The 23,764-nt window shown below is 31.5% G+C and overlaps 1 protein-coding gene across 1 annotated transcript in view; it reads right to left on the bottom strand.

Annotated features, from left to right (window-relative positions):
- Window positions 1-23,764, bottom strand: part of LOC139492171 (E3 ubiquitin-protein ligase rnf213-alpha-like) — a 124,237-nt gene that overhangs the window by 18,766 nt on the left and 81,707 nt on the right. Inside the window, exons 61-81 of the mRNA XM_071280324.1 lie at window positions 22,049-22,433; window positions 21,176-21,320; window positions 20,247-20,581; window positions 19,783-19,949; window positions 18,592-18,813; window positions 16,622-16,833; window positions 16,165-16,267; window positions 14,161-14,261; window positions 13,852-14,031; window positions 9,636-9,893; window positions 9,033-9,153; window positions 8,048-8,319; window positions 7,411-7,531; window positions 6,293-6,409; window positions 4,842-4,949; window positions 4,387-4,440; window positions 3,813-4,004; window positions 2,983-3,085; window positions 2,287-2,321; window positions 882-979; window positions 295-448 (exon numbers count right to left, since the gene is read on the bottom strand). Coding sequence (XP_071136425.1) covers window positions 295-448; window positions 882-979; window positions 2,287-2,321; window positions 2,983-3,085; window positions 3,813-4,004; window positions 4,387-4,440; window positions 4,842-4,949; window positions 6,293-6,409; window positions 7,411-7,531; window positions 8,048-8,319; window positions 9,033-9,153; window positions 9,636-9,893; window positions 13,852-14,031; window positions 14,161-14,261; window positions 16,165-16,267; window positions 16,622-16,833; window positions 18,592-18,813; window positions 19,783-19,949; window positions 20,247-20,581; window positions 21,176-21,320; window positions 22,049-22,433 — 3,483 coding nt within the window. The remainder of the gene's footprint in view (window positions 1-294; window positions 449-881; window positions 980-2,286; window positions 2,322-2,982; window positions 3,086-3,812; window positions 4,005-4,386; window positions 4,441-4,841; window positions 4,950-6,292; window positions 6,410-7,410; window positions 7,532-8,047; window positions 8,320-9,032; window positions 9,154-9,635; window positions 9,894-13,851; window positions 14,032-14,160; window positions 14,262-16,164; window positions 16,268-16,621; window positions 16,834-18,591; window positions 18,814-19,782; window positions 19,950-20,246; window positions 20,582-21,175; window positions 21,321-22,048; window positions 22,434-23,764) is intronic.

The following is a 23,764-nucleotide window of genomic DNA, read 5'->3' as shown; positions in this document are numbered from 1 at the left end:
CAGAGATAGCTGTAGTTGTATTTGGCACACATTTTTTGTAAGATTTGGTTTAAACTTTTCAGTGTTTTTTGATAATGATTTGGTCTTCCATCCATTTTGATTCAAGCACCATTGGGAATTCTTATAAAGATTCTAGTGTACCAAATTGTAAGCCTTAAATAGACTTTTCAAAAAGTTGTTGTCCGACAGGTCCTGTATATCAGACAAGAAAAAATTGCACCAGGGGGGAAATATCTGAGAATTCTACTGGTGATTAAAATGGTTATTTTAGGTCTTTTTAATTTCATATCTTACCTGTAGATTGACATTAGCTCCTACATACATGGAGATATGGGTTAACAGTCTAAGTACTGAAAATGAGGCTCTATTTAATTTTCTCTCTGGGGCAGACACAGGTCCCATCTTTGTTGCTCTTCCTAATATGTGGCCTGTTTCAGTTCTATCAAGGCTGGAAAATAAAAATAAATTGTCAATCAGATACAGGCTTATTACCATGCAACATTGTGGCTATTTTAACACAGCCCTAGGCCTAAATAAAACTCATGGGTGCAGGTAGGCATTTTTGTTTTAGACCTAACAACCCACAATATAAATTCATTCTTTTACTTATAATACTTTTAAATTTCAAAGGAAAATTCAATCTCTCAGAGTTTTGATTAATTAATCAGAGTGCCTTCAATCTCCAACCCTGATCAATTTTGGAACAGCCCTTAATGCAAAAAATCTTTTAAAAAAATATTGAAATTAGTGTTGTTAATTGCAAAATTTTAGCATTAATAAATATATCAATTAATTTGTTTACAAAAAATGGAAAAGCTTTACTTCATTAAAATAAAAAGTTGAAAAGATAAAAAAAATCAATTAAGCCACTAAAAGCTTACCCAGTGTCCACTTCATTTCCAGCTCTGAGTTGATATCCTTCCCCACCGATCTCCCTCCCACAGGCTTTACAAATACCAACTGTTGCAGCTCGCCCACACTACAATAACACATTATTACATTTAAGACTATTTTGTATTAAAGAATTACTGTAACATTTTTTCTGTCTATGAGGAAATAACATTAAAAATGTGGTCCATACTGAATAACCTGCATAGCGTGTTATTTTAAAATGTGCACCAAATTTTTTATGTAATTTTTCAATGGACAGAAAAAAAATATTACAGTCATTCGCTCCTTATAATTTAATTCTAAATTCCATTTCTAACCGGTGAAAATCATGAAAAAATCTTGATGATGTCACGGTCACATGACAAAATTATGTCTATGAGCTTATAACAAAATACTGTCAGCCAATTAGAAGACATGTTACATACAAAAATTAAATTATTGCAAAGTTCATACAGATATATATCATTTTCAAAATTTAATTGCGAATTCAGTGAAGACTATGATAAAATATTGGTAGCTCACATTAAAATAAATCACTGCACAAGTGGCCATTATGTGTAAGAATATTTTAAAGTATTTGGTATTCAGAAAGTGGATGAAGGCAGAATCTGAAAATGCATCATATGGTAAAGCATTTTCACATGGAGCTGGCTATTAAAGTTTAAGGTAGGTCATAGGTATATACTTCTTGAGACAGAATTTTCCTATACTTTGCCAAAATGAAGATTTCACTAAGTTTCTTTCAAAAATATAATAAAAAGTATGGGTCACCGTGCTATTTTCCAAGCTATGAGTCGTTGAAATTGCCTAAATTTGGTTAGATTGTTCATGAAAAAACTCATTTGTGTGCATAAAAAAAATTCTATGAGATAGAATTTTGAAATAATTTGGGAGAAGATAGGTTTTTATAATATGTTTTAAGAAAATAAAAATAAAAAATGGTGTCACTGAACTTGTTTTCTTGCTACAAGTAAAATTTAAAATTTCCCTATCATTCCAGTATATTTTTTTGTACTAAAAGAGTTATCTCCCTGTAAATCACTTATTTGAAAAGTTTATTTTAAAAACACAAAATTTGATATGTGTTAAAATATTTTGATTTATACAATAAATCACCAAGTTTTCTTAATATGAATAAACAGTCTAACCAATAAATTGCAAATCTGTCTCAAAATTTGCAGATTTGTGCAAATAACTAGACCAATTTTGCACTGGGATTGTTCAATCCAAGATGGTGGTATGCCATGTATCTATCTTAGGGAGCTCAGACTTGTTATTTATGAGAAAAATGGGAACAAGCATTTCTTTGGGACAGAGGGATAAACACATGAAAAACTGTTTTACCCGCTTCTTCAGAGCAGGAGAAAAATAACCATAGCCTTATAAGATACTTACATTTCCAATTACATATGGATGACCATTAGGACACCCTGAAATAGAAAGTATTAAATCAATCATCTATTTGTACCGAATATTTGTCTACATTTCTTAACCCAATATTTTAAACTGTTCCTTAAAGATATGATGTCAACTTTTATCAATATACTATGGAGAATTTACTATTTCATTCAGTAATTTGTCTAAAGAAAATCTGGTTATCTATGTATTATATGGATGCATTATGAATACCACATTTTGAAACCAGATAAACTACAGAAGCACCATAGTTCCTTCCTGGCCTTTTGATAATAAAACTTTACTCAGTATTCAGAGTAAAAAGTTTTTAGTCGAAATAATCCAGTATTAGGATTGGTTGAGCCTGAGATCCACAAATGTACTCAAATATTTTATTACCCATAAGCCCTGGTGTTTCGTGGAATGATTCTCAATACTTTACTCTTTATACTGTTTGTCTATTGTTTGTCTGGTCATATTGGTCGTGACACTATCCTACTTTCTTTGTTTTTTATTGACCGATTGGTACTACGTAATACTTTAAGAACAACTAAGGCTTCTCGATAGTTAACTTAACATATATAGCAATGTTACTGGTTTAATAAAAAACACAAGATGGAAAACTAAATATAGAAACTTTCTTATAAAACACATTTTCTCTGTTTCTAGTTACATGTCAAAGCAATTTGTACATACTGTAAAACACTGGATTTTCCCCTGGCGTCTGCTGTCTGGCAGCAAGTAGAGCTTCTTTTATTTCTGATACTTCATCTTGTGGCATTGTAGGAAAGAAAGATTTCTTTTAAATAGAAAAAAATACTACATTATTAAAATTGCAATAAAATTAACCACTAAACAATTCTTCAAAAACATAGAGAATAACAACATCATTCATTTAATTTTTTTAAATATTCATAAAATCTAAGCCGAGGGCAGACTCACTTTATCCCCTAAATGTACCTTCAAAGAATTGAAAATGAACTTGAAATTCTGTCGTCTGCTCTTACATTTTCCCTCTTGTAGTAATACACACAGTGTGATTTTGTGTATAGATCTATGCAAGAATTGAAGAAAACATATTTCTTCACTGAATGACTTGAAATATTATTTATTTATTCATTTGTTAAATTTGAAATCAATAATTCTGATTGAAAGATTGTTTAACCCTATTAGGTTTTAAAATTTTGATGGTTAAACTATTTGGTTCATTGTATAGTTGGGCTATTTTACCTTCATCACACATTTCCTTTTATTAAGTAATTTCTAAATTTGTAGTGTTAAAATGTTCTAATAATTTAGATACAGTTTTAGAATAAAAACATGAGTTCATATCAGGGGATGGATCCAGCCATTTAAAAAAAAAAGGGGGGGGGTGGGGTCCCAACAAAGGATAAAGGAGGGTTTCAACTATATGTCTCCATTCAAATGCATTGATCATTAAAAAAGGGGGGTTAAATCCCCCTGTCCCCCCCTCCCCCACCTGGATCTGCCACTGCATATTCATGTCAAAACTTATCACTACTTACAGCCATGCCTTGAGGGTCCAGAGCTATTCTGTGTAGAGGGGTAAGTAGAGTTGTCTTCCCTGGAATTTCAGCCATCATAACCAAAAAATGTGTCAGTAAACAAGAAATGTTCTGGTCTGCTAATTCCATTGCAGGTATAATGTTTCCTGGTAATCTCCATAAGGTATTTCTCATTATACCCTGTGTTATTTCCTAAAATATTAAGATTTATGGTATAAACAATGTTCATGAAAATGGATTATTCTAGGCTTTTTCCAGTAAGTGATATCATGAAAATTCACTTCTGTGTAAAATATCTTCATTTGTCCTCCTTTTTCCCCATGGTTTTCTTTATAAATGACTCCCATACTCAAGTTTTTTTATTTGTTAGAATGGTCTTTTTGGTTTTCTGGGGTTTTTTTTTATTGGTGTATCTGTACAACATGTAAAAAGTGGTTTTAATCCATTGAAGGTCAAGTTCAAAGCATGTCAATGTCATAGAAGGTAGATTTGTCTTTTTTAAAAGTTATATGGTTTTTGAAAGTCTTCTATCCTTTTTTATAGACTAATCTTTTTTTGTATTTCTGAGTCTTACCTTATTTTTAACAATCACATGGCTCATTATAAACTCATTTAAGAACTCCTTTCCCTATAAAATAAATAAAATAAAAAAAATGTCATAATGCAATGTAAGAATACAAAATTACTGGTCAAATTGTAAAATTTTGTAAATTTTGTAAAAAAATTGTAAAATTTTGTAAAAAAAATGTAAAATTTTGTGACTGATCAATCTCACTATGATTCAATTTAAAAAAAGTATTTAGAATTGGGTTCAAACCCTTAACCCCAATGTTGACATGCTTATGATCATTGTAAATGACCAATAAGAGGTCTCAGCAAGCATAAATGCCAAAATTATTCATCAATGAACAATGCAAATTTATTCAGGAAAAACAAAATAAAGGGAAACAACTGCTTCACAGCAAAATTACTTTATGTCAATATATATATACAATGGACAAACAGCAAAGTATAAAACACTGTACTAACCTTCTCTGTGAACTTTTGTGTCTGACCTCCATACACATTATTCATAGTCATCTCTCTATGTAAAGCAAGTAGTAATTTGATTCTTGTCTGCCATTCGTTGGGTGGTTTCTGAAAAACAAATAAAAGCATTAAATAAAATAAAATCTATCTTCGCACATTCCACTTTTCTTAAAACTGATTACTAAAATTATCAGTTGTGTTAATCTCCCTCACTTAACTGTAAATCAATGATAATAAATTTTATTTTTTAATTTCTACATGGTAAGACTTGGACAGTTTTAGATTAATAATTTTGTTGTTGTTTTTGGCTTTTAACTAGCTTTCAGTAACTGCTACCATCCTATTTCTATACATTTCTAGAAATATGATTGGTTAAAAGCAACTGCCTTAGGTTAATATGTGGGGCCATTTCAATACACGGTTAGGAGTGGTATTATTTCCCTTTAACAGTTTCAACAGACAATGAAATTGATAATGGATGATTGAAATAAATTCATATAACACATTTAAAGCTAACAAGTTGTCATTGGTTGCATTTGCTTTTGTATAGACCAATGGAAGTCGGTTCCTAATACTAACAGTATTGAAGACTTGATCACTTTTATAGGCCACTAGTCTAAATACCACATGTTACAGGCCCGTAGCCAGGAATTTCCAAAGGGGGGGGGGGGGGGGTTCGATGGACTCACAAACTCGACTTTAACAGTCACAATTCAAACAGAAAATTGACTTTAAGAGTGCTTATTTGTTTTCAAGGGGGGGGGGGTTTCGAACCCCCCCCCCCCCCGAACCCCCCCTGGCTACGGGTATGTGTTAAGATAGTCAGTAAGATAGATTCGTTACATAGTGTGCTAGTGACATATTATATAAAGGGGGTCAGTAAATTTTTTATAGGGATTCCAGCTTTGCTCTTACCCCATATGGAATTTACTGACCCCATATATATTGTATTAGGTCACTAGCACAATATGTAACTTATAGTACTCTCAGATCTATACTCTGTGTCTTTTATGTTATTATTAGTTGTAACATTGTTTTATACCAATTTGATGAGATAAGCCTTTTTCAACTGATTTTTATAGTGTTATCTTATGTTGTGCTGCTACACCACTTTCAAAGGCTAGGGGGAAGGTAGGCCCACAAACATGTTTACTCCTCCATATTCTGTGACTGTATCCTGTAATATTCTTATGGTATATATCTTATTTGTTATTTCTTTATTGATTGTACATAGATCAGGCTGTTAATTTTCTGGTTTGAATTGTCATTTGTCATTTCTGAGCTTTTTATAGCTTATTTGTGGTTTTGGGTTTTGCTTAATTGTTGAAGGCCATACAGTGACCTATATTTTCTAACTTCTAGGTCATTTAGTCATGGTGGAAAGATGTCTCATTGGATATCATATCCAATCTTCTTATTTTTATAGCCCTCAAAAATTGCACCAAACATACCTGGAGCAAGAGTTCTAGTTTTTCACTGTTTCCACCTAGAACAGTGGTAACTATGGTCTCTCTCAACTCTTTGTATTCTTCACCAGCCACAATGTATCTGTCATGGCATTCTTCTACCTATAATCAAATATCATTTTTTTTAAAGGAAAGATATAACATTTAAAATTCATTTTGTTTAAAAATAATTCTGTCCATTATGATATATAGTAGAAACATTAATTTTCGTGAGGTATTTCTTGGTTTTGTCTTTATATAAGACTTCATGTTGATTTAATTTCGAAGTTTCCAGTAAATGGAAGTGATATTATATTAGGTCAAATTTTAGTGGGGGTTTTAATTTCGTGGATATATTCTTTCCACAAAAATAAGCGAAATTAATTCCTCCAGAAAATTTTTACAGTCAATTGCATGTGTAGGTGTTGTCCTAGCTTCTAATCATAGCCCTATCATATATCAATAAAGTCATCAAAGATAATTTTATACAGTTTTGTCTACAAATTGATCCATGATGCTTGAAACAAGAAAGTTTAAAAACCAAATGAAGAATCCTTAAATATTAGTTCCAGGGCAGTTGCAGATACAAAAGTAGGACAGAAGTACAACTGAACAAACACCTAAACAAACAAACTAACTAAACCCCCCCAAAAAACTAAATAAACAAACATATATACAAAACAATTAAACATAAAAAACAACCAAGTGACAGACTCCCTAATTTCTATAGTATGACAACTTTAGAAAGCAAGTGTATATATAAATAAGATGAGGATGAAAGATATGTGCCTAAAAAATGACAAGGCACATGACTTGTGGTGAAATGTTGGTGTTCCCATGCTATTGAATCACAATACACAATATACAAATGCTTGAAACCTATTAATTCTAAATGTATACTGTATGTTCAGAAATTATTCCACAGTTTTTATTAATGCAAATAATGCCAGTGTTTAAGTATAGCAATACTAAGAACTCACATTCTGATATCTGACATATATATATATCTGTATGAAGATTATCCTAAAATTGCAATAGTCAATCTCGCATTATTGTCCGTTCTTGAAAAACACAATAATTTCTGAAATTTACTATAGAAGAGTCATTAAATCTTGAATTTTTACCTTGTTTCCTTTTAATTCTGGCAGACGGACCCATCGAAGGAAGCTGGCTTCACTTTTTGTTACCACTGTTTGATAACTCTCAATTCCATAACAACGACACAACTGCTTCACAAAGTATCTCCTGTAACATGTGTTTTTATTAAATGCATATTATACCATACTTAAAAACAAAATGGTATTAAATAATTCAGGCCACCGATTTCAAAAAGGTAATTTACGGAGAGAGGATTGATTGAATTTTGTTTGCTTAAGGTCTTGTTGCACATATTTCATGCATTCAAGACAAATAAAGAACAGATAAATGTAGCTCGTTTGTGACTCATAAATAGGAATTTTATTTTGTACATAAACTACAATGAAATAAATGAAGTAACTTCAACTGAAATCTGGTAAAAGTATTTCAAAATGATTTTCTATCTTTATACAATAAAACTACTATAAAAGTTGATCGGAATATTGATTGAATGATAGCTTGTTGCCTTAAGTCCTGCAGTAAATATTTTGATATGTATTGGGATGATTCTATATCTTTAAAATGTTATATGTGTCATGGACCACCAAAATAACAATTCTAGTTTTTGTATATTAATCATCCTTTTGAAAGAAAAAAATCCAAAATTCAAACATGATTATCTACCTTGGCCATGGAGATCCGCATTCTTCACAAAGTTTAGAAGCTGCATCAAATAACTTCCTTACTGTAGGATCTGGCATAGATTTCTGTGCTGTTCCATATAGTTTGTGTATATATTTAGATACAATTGTCAGTGAAAACCTCACTTTGGAAAGATTGTCAATTTTATCTAACAATTCAATGTCTCCAATTATGTTAGGTACTGCATCCCTTAACATTTTGGTTGCCATGGTAATTTCATTCTCTCTGTTTGCATACTGCTGATGTAATGAATCCTGGAAAACAAACAATAATTAAAAAAAAAATGAATATAGTCAACAAGACAGCAACCAAACAATAAGAAAATCAGAGAATTGAAAACAATCTGAATGCAATATATGATATAGATCATGAAAATAACAATTATCAAGAGAGTATATTTTGAAACTTTAAAATTTCAAATTCATAAAATCATCCATTATTAATGAGATTGATACTTCTGAAATTTCCAATGCTTTTTATAAGGGGAGACAATTTTGATAAGTGATTACATATAAGTCTAAATGTATGTGTTTAGTATAACGTCCATTATCACTGAACTAGTTCATTTTTTTAGGGGCCACCTGAAGCACGCCTCCGGTTGCAGGAATTTCTCTCTGTATTGAAGACCCATTGCTGGCCTTCAGCTGTTTTCTGCTTTTTGGTTGGGCTGTTGTCTCTTTAACAAATTATCCATTTCCATACTCAATTTTAAAGTGGTTTTAGTTTTTTTAGTATCTTGTAATTATGTTTCTAAAGTGGAGATAACCTCCATACAGGTCATTACCAGAAGACATAATTCAATTAGTTGTTGTTTGTCCCCTGTGGTACCTACTAATGTATCAGGTATCTAAGGGGGAGATAACTTACCTCAATACAGGTCATTACTAGAAGACATAATTCAATCAATTATTGTTCGTCTCCAGTGGTACCTACTAATGTATCAGGTATCTAAGGGGAGATAACTTACCTCCATACAGGTCATTACCAGAAGACATAATTCAATCAGTTGTTGTTTGTCCCCTGTAGTTTTTACTAATCTATCAGCATAGTTAAAGTAGGCTAGCAGATGGGTCTCAATCTCATGACCACTGAAATAATTTTGTAGATTATTAGTACAATTGTCTTTGTCAGGTAAATGTTGAAAAATTTGAACATAAACAATGCTGGCCACTCATTCCTTTTATTGTATAGGTCTTTTTGTTGTGGAATGTCAACAAAATGCACAGACTTACCCAACAAATGTAATAAATTGACAAATGATAGTGATCAGTGTTTGTGATCTGTTTTGAACACAAATTCTTTTCTTTTTTGTAACAAATCTAAATCTGTTAATTTATTGATTTATAATTTTTTCAGCATTATTTTTGTATAATAAGGTATTCTATTTCAAAGCTACAATACAAGCCTTTATTTTTGAAGACAAGAAAATCTATTAAAAATTTCAAAAAATCGATGAACTATAGCTATCTAATAAAATTCCAATCAAATTGTATATAAATTTACAATTGGAATACAGCACAATTACAATATGAACATGCAATCAATAAAAATAATCGGAAACACAAAATACCTTGTCTGCATCAATTGCTGTAATAAGAAAGATCGTACAACTGGGGTTGGGTCTATGGAATCGTCAAAGATGGTCAGTTCTCTTGATACCACTCTTTCTATCTTCTTCCCTTTACTGTGGCCAATGATGTATGACAAGAGCTTTTCAATAACTTCCTGTGATGGAGGTGTTCCCTCAGCAAAACATAGCTGTGATACAACCTCCATGAAGAAACTGTTACATCGTGTCCTGTAGTCCTGGTACTTTCTAATTTCACCACTGTCAATAAAAATCAAAATGAACTGTGAGTTATTTTGAACCCCTGCTTTAAGTGTTTCGTAAACAGGAAGTTGTTGGATGATGAAATAATGTAAAAACACATTATAAGAACTAGCATGCTTACAGGAGGATTTATTTTGAATTTCAGAAAAATTGATTTTTAATTCTGGAGAAAATGTGTCAAATATTTCATCCTTAGCTATTATGTAATAGAATATCTTTGGTCATTATGTGAATGAATATCTAAGTATTTAGTCAACACGAAATTCATGAGCATAGATAATTAGATAATATTGAAGCTTGATTACAGCTGATTGCATTAAGTGTGTAGGTAAAGGTAACATCTTTAGTTAGCTTGCTTGGTAGCTGAATCGTGAAGTCAATATTAGGTAAGGTAAACTACCCTCCTAAGCAAGCTAACTAAAGATATAACCTTTGCCTTCACACTCAATGCAATCGACTGTAAAGATTTAAGCAGGGCTCACGCTACCAGGCGACTTGGGCGAAGAAGTCGTTTTCTCGACCGTCACTTTGCTTTCCCCGACCCCCAAAAGCGAAAAGAAGTCGCCCTGTTCTTAATGATACTCGCTTTCAGTTGCTTCCATCATCGGACATTTTCAATTTTTACCAAGTTGATAAAACATCAATTTTCTATTGATAATTACAGTGCTTATCCAGTGACCTTTGGGGTACCACAATAGCAATGGCTAAAACAGTTTACCAAATAGCAGTTTGATTTCTTCTCCCACTAACTGATCAACTGGTAAAATATTTTAGCAGGTTGCTCAAGTGAAATGTTGTTAGTATGAAGTGAGTGCTGTAAAATCAAATGTTATACTTACCATCCAGATCCAGTTAGTTGATATCTTTATCATTCTTTTCAAACACAATAATGACTTAATATAGTATGAGTCACTGAATAAGAAGGTATAATTTTGACATGGAAACTTCTATCATAAATAGATTTTATAAATAAATAGTTCAAACCATTGTTTTGTAGATGTATATTTTATAGCTTTGTCTTCTAAGACAAAGTTATTGTGTAATTATGATTCATATAATATTTTCTATACAAATTACTGATCTGCTGGCATTAAAGGGAAATAATTTTTATTGAGTTATTGTACACTAAACAATTAATCAATGATACCAGGCTTATGATTTTGCCTACAAAAAAATCATCAATACGTCTTGAATAAAAAAAATTGAATTGCCAAATTAGGAGGAAGTTGAAGGCCATTTAGGACACAAATTACAAAGGTTTTGCCAAATACTGCTTGTAAGTTATCTTGTGCTCCACGGTAGAGAATCCTTAGTACTTTGAACAATGCAAAGTTTTGCAAAACAGCTGTTAATCTATAATTTTACCATATCAATAAAAATTCATGTCAAAATAAAATTACTGACTACTGGACTGGTGATACTTTCTTAATTTACAGGGGAATTTGTATGATTTATAGAACTTTGAATGTGTTCAATAATAGGTTTTTAACAGGTTTTTTTCAAAATTTTAATCATCTTAAAAATAAATTTCGTTGTTCTTTTCAAAACAGAGGATAAAAGTTTAATAATCATAGAAATAATGTTACAAACAAATTAAATGAGGTAAGTTGATATTTGTCAGACTAAAATTGTGACAAAATTTTGCTGATTTTCAGTAATGTAAATTATTTCCCTTTAATGGTAGCAGATAAGTAATTGCTTTAGAAAAAAAATCCAAATTACAATTATGCACTAACTTGTTGTTGGAAAACGGAGCTATAAATTATAGACTTACAAAACAATGTTTTGAACTATTTATTTATAAAATCTATTTATGATAGAAGTTTCCATGTCAAAATTATACCTTCTTATTCAGTGACTCATACTATATTAAGTCATTATTGTGTTTGAAAAGAATGACAAAGATATCAACTAACTGGATCTGGATGGTAAGTATTACTTTTGATTTCACAGCACTCACTTCATACTAACAACATTTCACTTGAGCAATCTGCTAAAATATTTTACCAGTTGATCAGTTAGTTGGAGAAAAAATCTAACTGCAATTTGGTAAACTGTTTGAGCCATTGCTATTGTGATACCCCAAAGCTCACTGGATAAGCACAGTAAAGAAATTTAGACATAAACGATTCATTATCTTAAGAAAAGAGGTTGAAGCATCGTCTTTGCAGTGTGTAGCAAATTATTTGATAAAAATACAACTTTTTATCACTTCGTGCATTTCCGCAAGTTCTGGTGCTTGTTACTCGAAAACGTACATCAACCTAAATTTCGGCGGCAAAATAAGTTTGTTACTTCATTTAAACGTGATAAAAGTTGCCTCCGGTAAATGTTTAATCCATTTATTGCATTAAAAACGTCATGTTCCTTTCCAAATAACTTGTCAAGCATTGTTTATTTATGTAAATTTTCTTGCATTCGTTACAATTTCTTTACATTTTTCAAAATAAAAATTTTTTTTTTTAGTGCTAGATATTAAAAATATTTAGTTGGTAGTTTCTCATAAGAACCTTAGTAAAACTTAAACAACTTTTAATTTGAAATGTTACTTTAATTGTATACTCAGATATGAATTTGATAATATAAAAAAAAACATTATTTACATACATGTATGACCCTTTATATTATAGTAAAATCCAAACATTGTAGCGCATCACACGAATGAGCACTTCTCTTTCAAATCTCACCACTTCTCCCTATCAGTTTCAAAAAGATAAGTCACTTCTCCCTATAATTCAGAAGTAGTGTGAGCCCTGTTTAAGAAGCTCTGATATGTAGTTTCTGAAAATATTTACTGTGCCTAACCGATCACCTTTGGGGTATTATAATACCTACAGTGTTACCTGGATAAAAAATTGTCAACACAACTTGTCCATTTAAATTGTATGATAGGTATTGTGAGAGCTCATCAACAGGTGGTCATTTAACATCCCAGTGAAAAAAAATCACTAAAAGGTAAAATTTAAATGACTGATAGCTAGCTTGCTTTCCTCATGTATCATGACCAATGTCCTGAATAGACTATTCTATTTAGAGATGGGACATTTTAAGCCATTTCTTTTTGTGTCTCTTTACAGTGAAGATGGAAATTCAAGCAGTGAATTTAGTTTATAAAAAATGGAGAAATATGTTTGCTTCATGGTGTTTTAATGTGGGATATATTTTAAGTTTCTGATTCCTGCATGATATGGAATTAAAGTGTTTGTGAAATGGATTTTTTTGGATAGCCCATCTAATTGTGAATTATTCTACAAGATGAATTATGTGTGGCTTGGTGTTTTCTAATGGGATATATTTTCATGTTATATTTAATATGATTCCTGAAATGGAATAGTAGTGATGCTAAGTTTCATTTAATATTCAGGATCTTCTTCAATTGGAATTACTGTGAAAAAATTATTTTCAATATATCAAAAAAAGTACAAATGGCTTAGTGAATAGAAGTTTCAGTGCTTTATTCTTCATTATGAAAGTGGGATTTACCAGCAACGATTTATTTGTGATTGTTAGCAAAACAAAAATTTTACAATAATTATCTTTATTAGTAAGAACAAATTGTGTATTAAATGTAAAATGTCCCAGACCTAAATAGAATAGTCCATTCAGGACATTGGACATGAGGAAAGCAAGCTAGCTATCAGTCATTTAAATTAACTCTGTCAATTTAAACAACCAGGTAAATCTACAGGTAGTTAAATGACCACCTGTTGATTATAGCTCTCACAATACCTATTGTATAATTTAAATGGACAAATTGTGTTGACAATTTTTTATCCAGGTAACACTGTAGGTATTATAATACCCCAAAGGTGATCGGTTAGGCACAGTAACCAAAATATTATGGAAAGGATTGATAAAGACTTGGACAGATGATAAAAAGTATACCCCCTCCATTGAAGCTGGAGGAAAATAATGCTTCTTTATACATTACATTAAAAAATCTTTCCTTTCTTACACATTTTCTGATTTATTAGGATTCAAATCAGCTGGAAAATTCTCATGACAGCTTGGACATTCAAATTCCTTCAGTGTGACGCAGTCATAGAAACATTTCCTACAGATCACATGATCACAAGGCAGTCTGACAGGTGCACCTTCTATAGGATTTTCACAGGATATACATTTTGCTTGGTCCCTAAAACAAAGGAAATATTTATTAGATTCTTTTTTTCACAACATAAACAGAAGATCACTTGCAAGAATTTTGGTTAAAAAACTAATGATGAATATTATAGCTATCAAAAAGAATTTTAAGTCTACCTACCCAAAACATTTCTTTACAATGTCCTTATGACAAAGCTTCAAGAATCTCTCCATTTTTTCTAAAGATTTGATGTCTTTCATATCTGCACCCTCTCTAAAAGTCTGGAATAAAATGGACCAAAATAATTAGGAAATATTTGTCAACAAAAATAGTTTTCAGGAATAAATGTACTTAAATATGCAAATTTAGAGAAACTGACACAGAACATATAATTCTTATATTATTTTCAAACCTTAGGGGAAAATTACAATCATTGAAATTTCAACAACCTTGATTGACCTTGATTTTTAATCATTAAAATCTTTTTGCATACTACGCTTTTTTTGTTTACAACTACAAAACATGTTTGCATATAATGCATATAAAAGGTATATATAACATTCCTGGCTATTATTTAGGAACATTATTGGTAATATGTCCAAGTTTCATTTTTTGTTATATTGGTCATTTTCAAAAAGTTGAATTTTCAGTACACCCATGCTAAATTTTTTATTTCTAATGGAAATTTCAGTTGTAATGGTTTAAATGAAAGCTTGTCGGATTTGTGATTCAGAACATTAATAATAAACACACCTTATATCTATTTTGATAAGATTAAACTCCATTTAAGTCCGATTTTGGGGGTATTTGTGTGCGTACAGTGTCAGAAAAACACATTTCAAATGATTTTTTTCCGATTTTCTGATCGCCTTGATATCTGCAAAAGGGACTTTTAAAGAACGTTCATTATTACTCTTAACGAAAAATAGTAGCTTCTTTATCATTGTACGTAACATATTATCTACAAACTAAATTCAATCAGCGTACAGGAGGTTCATGTCCATCCTGTTACCGCTACTTAAATCAGCCGTTAAATTATTCTCCCTATGAATATTGAATCAGTCAGTGTTGATATCAAAAATGCAACCAACAATTTTGATTAATTACACCAACAGTATGTTTGTAAAAAGTGCAATAACATGTTAGAAACCAAATTCAAAATAGAAAACCGTAATCACTTCACCAAAGGGAGTAGTTATTTCACAACAGCAATCAAAAACGAAGAAATTAGTCTATCCTGTTACTATTGTTGCTATGGTTACAGTAACAGGATAGACAATTGTAGACAAAAACTCCATTAAATTTTTTATCTTAACATAAAGGTGCAAAATGAATGAAATATTTTGTTGTTTGAACTCATCTTAAGGGTATAACGTCTTAATCTTCCCAATTAAGTATTTGCAGGTGCAATACTGATATCGGTAACAGGATAGACTTTTATTTAGTGATATATCAGAAGCGTACGTTCCTGTTACCAATGAAATAAAGAGAAAAGTAAACTAATTTATGAGGGATTTAGTCGATGCTGGGTTTATTTGAAAGGGTGAAAAAATGCCGAACAATATAAATTGCTATTTAAGACTTGCATTACTGGTGGTAATTTTTACAACCTTTGAAAACCAATTTTTAGAGGCATTTTTCAGTACAACCTCGAAAATTGGCAAATAATGTATCATTTTACAGAATGAATGTATATAGAAGTTTATTATTTTGAAAACCATCTAAATGGCTACGTAAAACAGGCTTAACATTTTATCTAAACCTTTTCCTAATAACCCAAAATTTCTTTTGAAAAACAGGACAGACAAAATATTGTACCACCGATCATAAAATGTTTCAAGATATTCTTGTATGACATCGTTAAGATTGCATCTTTTAATATTTTGTTCTTAAAGTACTGTTTGTTTTGATTTGCTTAAGTAGAGGGTTGTTTGAATAAGTTACTTTTAATAATTTTTTCAATTTCAAAATTCAACATTTTTTGAAAATTACCCATATATAAGTTATGATCAACTTTTTGTTTTTGATAAATTTAAAATTAACTTTTTGGCTTGGGTTTAACATCTCTTAATATAAATCACAAAAAATGACATAACTTCAAACTCTGTTTAAGAACTGTTTGTTTATTTGTATGATAGATTAAATGCAAGTTCATGCAAGGAATTATATTTCCACAATACTGACCTGCCATAGTGGCATACAACGTCTGATATCCAGCTCTTCTTTTCCTGACGTACATACATGTTCTATAAATAACTTGACAACAACCACTCTAGTCCATTGTAACCTTGAAACAAAAACAAAGAATTTATACTTTCTTTTTTATTGTTTTCACAAGAATTTTGATTTAAATTATATCAATGTAAAACTAAAAGCCCTTTCGAGCCTGTGTAGCTCACCTGCTTCTTTCACAATGGCTTCATTTTAGATAAAATCATCAGGAGAGAGCATTATCTTCAATAAAAAGATGAGGAATGATTTTGATCGTTTGATTTATTTGTAGATCTTGTCCTGCTGATCATTTTTCCTTTTTAAAGTTTTCTATCTATCTATTATAGTTATTTATGATACAGACAAAAAGCAAAAAATGATTAAAACTCATCATGAAAGAATGGCATTAAACACTAACAGCCTTACATACCTTGCCTGTTCAATTCCTCTCTGACACTTTTTACCATAGTGAAATTCTCTTCTATCTGTGTCTTGATTAAAATGTCCAAATATCCTTTCTATGATTGGTCTATAATCACAGACTTGCCGTAGCCATTTTGTTCTGGTTTCTGGTTTGTTTAATGATTCCTTGCTTGGCTCAAGGTGATCAATCAACATATGGAGTGCCAGAATATCCAGGGTCTGTAAAATTAATGTGATGTATCAAAAATTATATGGAACAAAGGGAAATTTCTTGACAAAATTCAAACATGACAGCTCCAGTTCACGAGTTTAGTTCTTTGAAAATTTGTAGTGTCGGCTCTGCTCATAGTTGAAGGCCATACTGTGACTAAAAGTTGTTTATTTTTGTGTCATTTGGGCCCTGTTGAAGAGTTGTCTCATTGGAAATCATACCACAGTTTTCTTTTTCATCTATTTGGGAATGCTTAAAAAGTTAAGCTATGAAAAGGAACATAACTCTTAAAAGAATCATTGGCAGATGTGTGTTAACCAAATTTATAAAAAAAAAAAATTACTTTTAAGTCCAGCATATTATCTTACATGGATATCTAAAAAGCATTGATGAAATGACTATTACTAACACATTTAACTCCTTAAGTCCTGTTGAATCACCTTGAACTATTAAAAAAAAAACTTTTAACCCTTAGACTGCTACGCGCGACTATTGTCGTTCCGATAAAGCAGTCCGCTACTGCTACGCGCGACTATAGTCGTTTTCCGTAACTCGTTTGTTTACACAGTTACCATGGAATGGGCGGAGTCAATATTCATGAGATTGCGGCAGTTTCGACTTGTATGGATTCTGATTGGTTAAAAATCTGCATTCTTTCGAGTGTCTCTTGACTTTAAATCAGGTTTAAGCGATAAAACCGAAAGTGAAAATTTTTGATGAAAAAAGTGACAAAATGGCGGATATTATTTGGAGAAATGGCCAACACGTTCAGAAATATTTCAATGATAACAATTTAACAGCGGTGGCCGATAAAAAGGATTTGGACGAGAACAGAAGATATAATAGATGGAAATAGAAATATTCTATCAAAACTGTGAACAGAAGACTTTTAAAGCGAGAACCACCGGGATTCCCAGACCTTGTCCAAAATGGATGACATAAAACAGGATTTGCGATGTTTATCATTTCGCCTTTCAAATGTGAATCAATATTGACTGACATCGATAGATCCGAACTTTAAGTTTGTCAAGATTATTTATTGATGAAAGCTATAACAATGAACTTGTCGTATAAATATATTTGTACATGGAAGTAAAAGTCGGCGCAGTGAAAGTCGGAGGAAAATACCGGAAAATATTTGCATCAAAAAGGCTGTTGGTTCTAGAAGAAACTTTTTTTTTGATAATCACAATGGAACTAGTTCATAAAAGAGATTTTTATATATTGGTTCAATTTTGAAGTCATGGATACTTTTACATTGATGGATTCGTTAATAAAACATGAAAAAAATAAGTTTACCTTTGTTTACCTCTATTTGCACCTGTACAGGTAAAAAATGACCAGAGACTCAAACAAAAATAAAATAAATAAAAAATACAGAATCTAACAATACTTTTTTATATAACTTTTATTGATGAATATTCAATATTTACAAAGATACATCAATTGTAAGCGAACATGTTTATTTCATCAGTGATCAAAATTTTATTCAGCAATACACAAAAGTACAATAGAAATGAATGCAGCAGTCTAAGGGTTAAGGATAATGCATGAATGCTTTGACAAGCATCGATTCTTATAATTGCTATTATGCTTTAACCATTGGAATCACATATCAAATCAAGCTTTATGTTTGTTTTCCTGTGAATTATAATCTTGTCACACAGAGCATGTGCAGTCAAAAATTGTTGCATTTTATTGGGAATAAATCAGAAAATTTCAATGCCAATCAAAATAGTGGAAATCTATGATTATATAAAACTTACTATTTCCTCATCAGTAACCAGGTGAAAATTTGATTCTTTCTGCTGGAACTCTACTGTTCTTCGACTGACACCAGACCATACATGAACAATATGTGAAAAGTTTTTTAATCTAACATCATGTAAAATATGGGCCATGTGACATCCCAACAAAGACGGCAATAATCGTCCAAATTCTCCTTCAATTAGAATTTTACATCCAATTCTCACTGTCTCACAAACAAGCTGAAACATAAAGTAATTAGTTGCCATAAAACTACCATTAACAAAAGAGGAAAGAAGAATATTGTCCAGCAGAATATATTTTCCTATTTGTAAAACAAATTTTGAAAATGCTGATATCAAAATTAGAACTTCAAGCAAAAGAAAACAAGAAATTGCATTTGCTGTAGTGCAACCAGCATATCTCAACTCTTAAATTCAAAATATCAGAACAGAGAAATAAATGTCTGCGAAAACACCCTAAAAAAAAAATATATATATATGTACTTCTGTAAATCATTTTTAATCACAATTTTGAGGAATATATGTATTGGTTTTCTATGTTGTGATGTTATGCTATTGTTTCAGAAAAAGGGAGAAGGTTTGGTACCATTAAAACGTTTAATCCCGCTGCAAATGTTTGCACCTGTCCTAAGTCAGGAATCTGATGTACAGTAGTTGTCGTTTGTTTATGTAATTTATACGTGTTTCTCATTTCTCGTTTTTTATATAGATTAGACCGTTGGTTTTCCCATTTGAATGGTTTTATACTAGTAATTTTGGGGCCCTTTATGGTTTTTTGTTCGGTGTGAGCCAAGGCTCCGTGTTGAAGGCCTTACATTGACCTATAATGGTTTACTTTTATAAATTGTTTGGATGGAGAGTTGTCTCATTGGCACTCACACCACATCTTCCTATATCTTTCATAGATGACCAGTAACCTAAAAGAGCAATCACCTTAAAAATGTCAAAATTTTCATTTTAATAAAAGGTGTCATAATAAGTTCTAAAATGTTAAAAGTGTTCGATTGAAGATTTTTGACTTTTAAAGTCACAAAATTAAACAATTCACAATAACAGCGGAAGATGCTGTGTAAGATAAACATCAAGTAGAGTTATATTCTCATGTGATAATCATTACTTGAAAATTTAGATTCAATTCAAGATGAATCAAATATAACTCAATATTTTAAATATAAAAATATTACTTACATTGCATTCCTCTTCAGACTGGACAGCATGAACCATATGTACAAAGTCCAGGATGTAGGATTTAAGGACTTGATGAATATAAGTTCCTTCTATACTGGAAAGGAGTCTACCAAGAGGTAACTCCTGGAATATCTCTGTTGCTTTCATCACAACATCAAACCAGCTATCTGTGTAAAGAGAAAAATCTCCCATTAAAACTCGACCAACTGAAGACTAATAAATACTTATTCCTTTATTTTTCTAAACTTAATCAGCAATATCTTTTCACATAGTTTATACTGGATATGAGTAATTTTGTCATGGATGAAAATTGACATGGTCAGATGAAAAATAGTAGTTGACAATATTTTTAATTTGATCAAATTTAACTGGTTAAGAGCAAACCTATTATCTTAAAACATAACTCAAGGATTTCCCTAATAAGAAATTATTATAATTATTGGTTATTGTAATATGCACTTTACCTCCAACTTCTTTTGTATTCATAGTGTTTCTCAAAACTTCATCAATTTGCTGAAATATCAACCATGAAAATGGCATGCCTGCTGAGAAAACTTTTCCTTCCAGCGATGTTGTCTTTACTATTACTTCTTGTAATTCTTGCTGACGGGAAGGGGAGACTATCCCAGTGTATCTAAGTTGAGTCAATTCTGGATCATTGAAGATTTGCAACCACAAGCCAGTTTTCCATTGTTCATTAAATGTTAGTATGTCCAGATTTCTGTTTGTGTCTATAAAAGCTATAATTCCAGCTAGTAGTGGTATAACTTTGGACTCCAAACACTGAACTGCAAATCGCCTGGAGGGCAAAAAAGACTTAGTTAGTTTTACAATTTTTGAAATAAAATTCAAGGTCAATTTAATTTCTCCAATTTCATCCCATCATTAGTTCCATATTTACAAAAGGCATCAGTTTGTTTTATAAAAGGTCAAACTATTTGAAACACTAAGTTTTTTCTACTCAAGATATAGATTGCCTGATTTTAGCCATATTTGGGTAGCCTTACATTTTGCAAATTTCAGTTCTCAAACACAGGAGTCTGACATACAAAGTTTAAAGGTTTTTCATGCATAATAAATGTTTTTTAACAATTTATATATGTCATACATGCCTTAGTTTATAAAAGTGCATATGTTACAGAAAATCCATTTTTTACACATAATCAAATTTTTGTACATTTTTGAAATGATAGAGATTGATTGAATGAATTTCTGAAAAAAAAAACTTTGCATAGCTTTTTATTCACATTTTTCCATGTCATGCATATATGTCATTTCTTGACATGATCATTCATTTGATGAGGGTGGCAACTATGACCACATCAGAATTGATCACTTGCAGAATTATTTTTTTCTGACATTTGAATGGTTTTCGTTTAAATATATCTTGTACCTGAAAGTACCAGCCCTGTTGATATTCTCTGGTTTTGACGCCTCTGCTGATAGCCAGTTTGTCATCATTGTAGTAGGACCTTGTTCTTTCTCTTTCAGTATGCTGGTTAGATGCTTGGCAATCCCTGATAGAACTGTCATGTCACCTAGGTATAATAAAAGAAGAATAAGCAGTCTTATGGACGCCTTATGATGACCTTCGGCTGTTGTCTGCTCTTTGGTTGGGTTGTTGTCGCTTTGACACATTCCGGATTTCCATTCTCAATTTTTTTTTCTAAATGTTTTTATTTTTAAATTTGATGTTTTCTTCTTGTTTTGTTTGTTGTTTTGTTTGTTATTTTGGGGGATGGGGAGGGGGTATTATTTATTTTTTTGGATGTCATTTGAAAAATTTTGAGCTTATGGTATCTTTGATATTCTTTGATCAATTTTAATCAAAATGTTTTGTCTCATAGATATATACCCTTTTACTGCCATAATAACAAAATTTAATCCTGGTATCTATAATAAGTTTATTTATATCTTCGTTTATTCTTAATACAGACATCATTAAACAGTCAATTGTTAGAACTAATGTATAAAAACCTATATATTATTTTTCTCAATATGTACGTATTACCCAAGTACAAATATAATATGTCAAAACTAAGCTATGCTTTTCATAACTCATTTTTACACCCGACTCCATACTATAACCTAACCCTATATATAAACCTAGTAAAACCTTTTAAAGCTTACTATACTGTATGGGTTTAGCTCATTGTTGAAGGTCATACGGGAACTTATAGTTGTTAATTTCTGTGTCATTTGGTCTCTTGTTGAGAGATGTCTTTTTAATATTTAGCTTAGTAACTTAAATATAACTTATAAACACCTGAGTCATTCTGTAAACTGTTTAGAATAATTTTCAGTCTTTCTATAGCCCTGGAACTGTCAGCAGGTGGATCTTTAACATTACCAAGGGCAGGCTGTACACATTTCAGTATCAGATAATCAACATGAAACTGTCTCTTTGGAGTAAAAATTATATCTGGTGTTTTTTCTTGTAACTCTATGTCCATTAGGTCAACCTCCTCCTCATTTGTTTCCATTCTTTCCATCTGGTCACCTTCCATAACATCCATTTTAACCTCTGAAGGCTGTTCTTTAGTGGTGGCTAACAATGCGCTTACCGATTTACCGTGCATTTCTGAAACTGATGGAATTTCTTCTGGTGGAGGATGAAGGTCATCTATGTGGACAGAGTGCCATAATCCACACTATAAAATACATAAAAATAATTAGAATACTGTATTGATAAGTTGATCATTAGACAATTTTTGGCTAACTTGCCTATGCCTGTTTCATACAAGAGTGCACATCCTGAAATGTCAAATTTATTCATTATGATTAGTTTTATGTTGAAAGTCTTTACGATAAATTTAAAATTGAGAATGGAAATTGGGAATGTGTCAAAGAGACAGCAACCCAACCAAAGAGCAGAAAAGAGCCCAGAGGCCATTAATGGGTCATCAACACAGCCATATAATTCGGCATCCCGAGGCGGGCTCCAGCTGGCCCCTAAACAAAAATGTTCAATGAAAATGGATGTCACACATAACTCCAAAACATATAAACGAACTAAAATTTAAAAAACATACAAGACTAACAAAGGCCAGAGGCTTGTGACTTGGGACAGGCACTGTGTGAAACAGGCTGAATGGTACACTGTTTTGTATAATATCAACCCTCCTCCTATAACTCTAGCCAATGTAGAATGAACAAACACACAGCAATATGCAGTAAAACTCAGCTTAAAAAAGTCTGATGTCCGAAAAGATGTCAGAAGAAACTAAGCAAATTGACAATAATACATAAATTAACAAAGGACTTCTAGCAATAACTGACATGCCAGCTCCAGACCCCAATATAACTTCAATGCACCAAATTTAGTTGGCCAACTGCTTATTATTTCTGAGAAACACCAATCCTACCATGAAAACTTAACAATGCCCAATGAACCATGAATATGTGGTCATGGTCAGATGATCCCTGCCAAAATTAAATTTTTAGAATTAAAATTTAGTTTTGTAAATTAAATACTCACCTTCATAAATTTAGATATCAGTCCACTCGATGCATTATACAACCAGAAACCAGCCAGAAAAAGAACCATGACCCCGTGACAACCTCTCCCACCTGACACCTGTGTGTCCTAAACCTTCATCATTTATTCCTTAAAATGCTAGGCACTAAGGGGGGATGAAGGGGAGGAGGGAGGGACCTCTGATTTATGAAGGTGAGTATTTAATTTACAAAACTAAATTTTAATTCTAAAAATTTGATTTTTATTACATTAAATACCTCACCTTCATAAATTTAGATAACTGAATTTAACGAAGAGCTGAATCCCCATCACTAGGAGGAGGAAAAACAACCTGTTGAGCAGCAACTAAAGGCCCTAAAGAATAGAGGTTGTCACAATGAAGAGGCATGGACCGTAAATAATGGTTATAAAAGGCACTATCAGACCTCCAAAAACCAGCTGACATGATTTCCGACATAGAGGAGGAATTAAAAATGTTCCAAGAAGAGGCTAAGGCTCTTACTT

Source organism: Mytilus edulis, chromosome 10 (assembly GCF_963676685.1).
Source record: "Mytilus edulis chromosome 10, xbMytEdul2.2, whole genome shotgun sequence".
NCBI classification, from domain to species: Eukaryota; Metazoa; Mollusca; class Bivalvia; order Mytilida; family Mytilidae; genus Mytilus; species Mytilus edulis.
The sequence above is the reverse complement of the archived record's forward strand: the minus strand, read 5'-3'. Positions and strand labels throughout refer to the sequence as shown.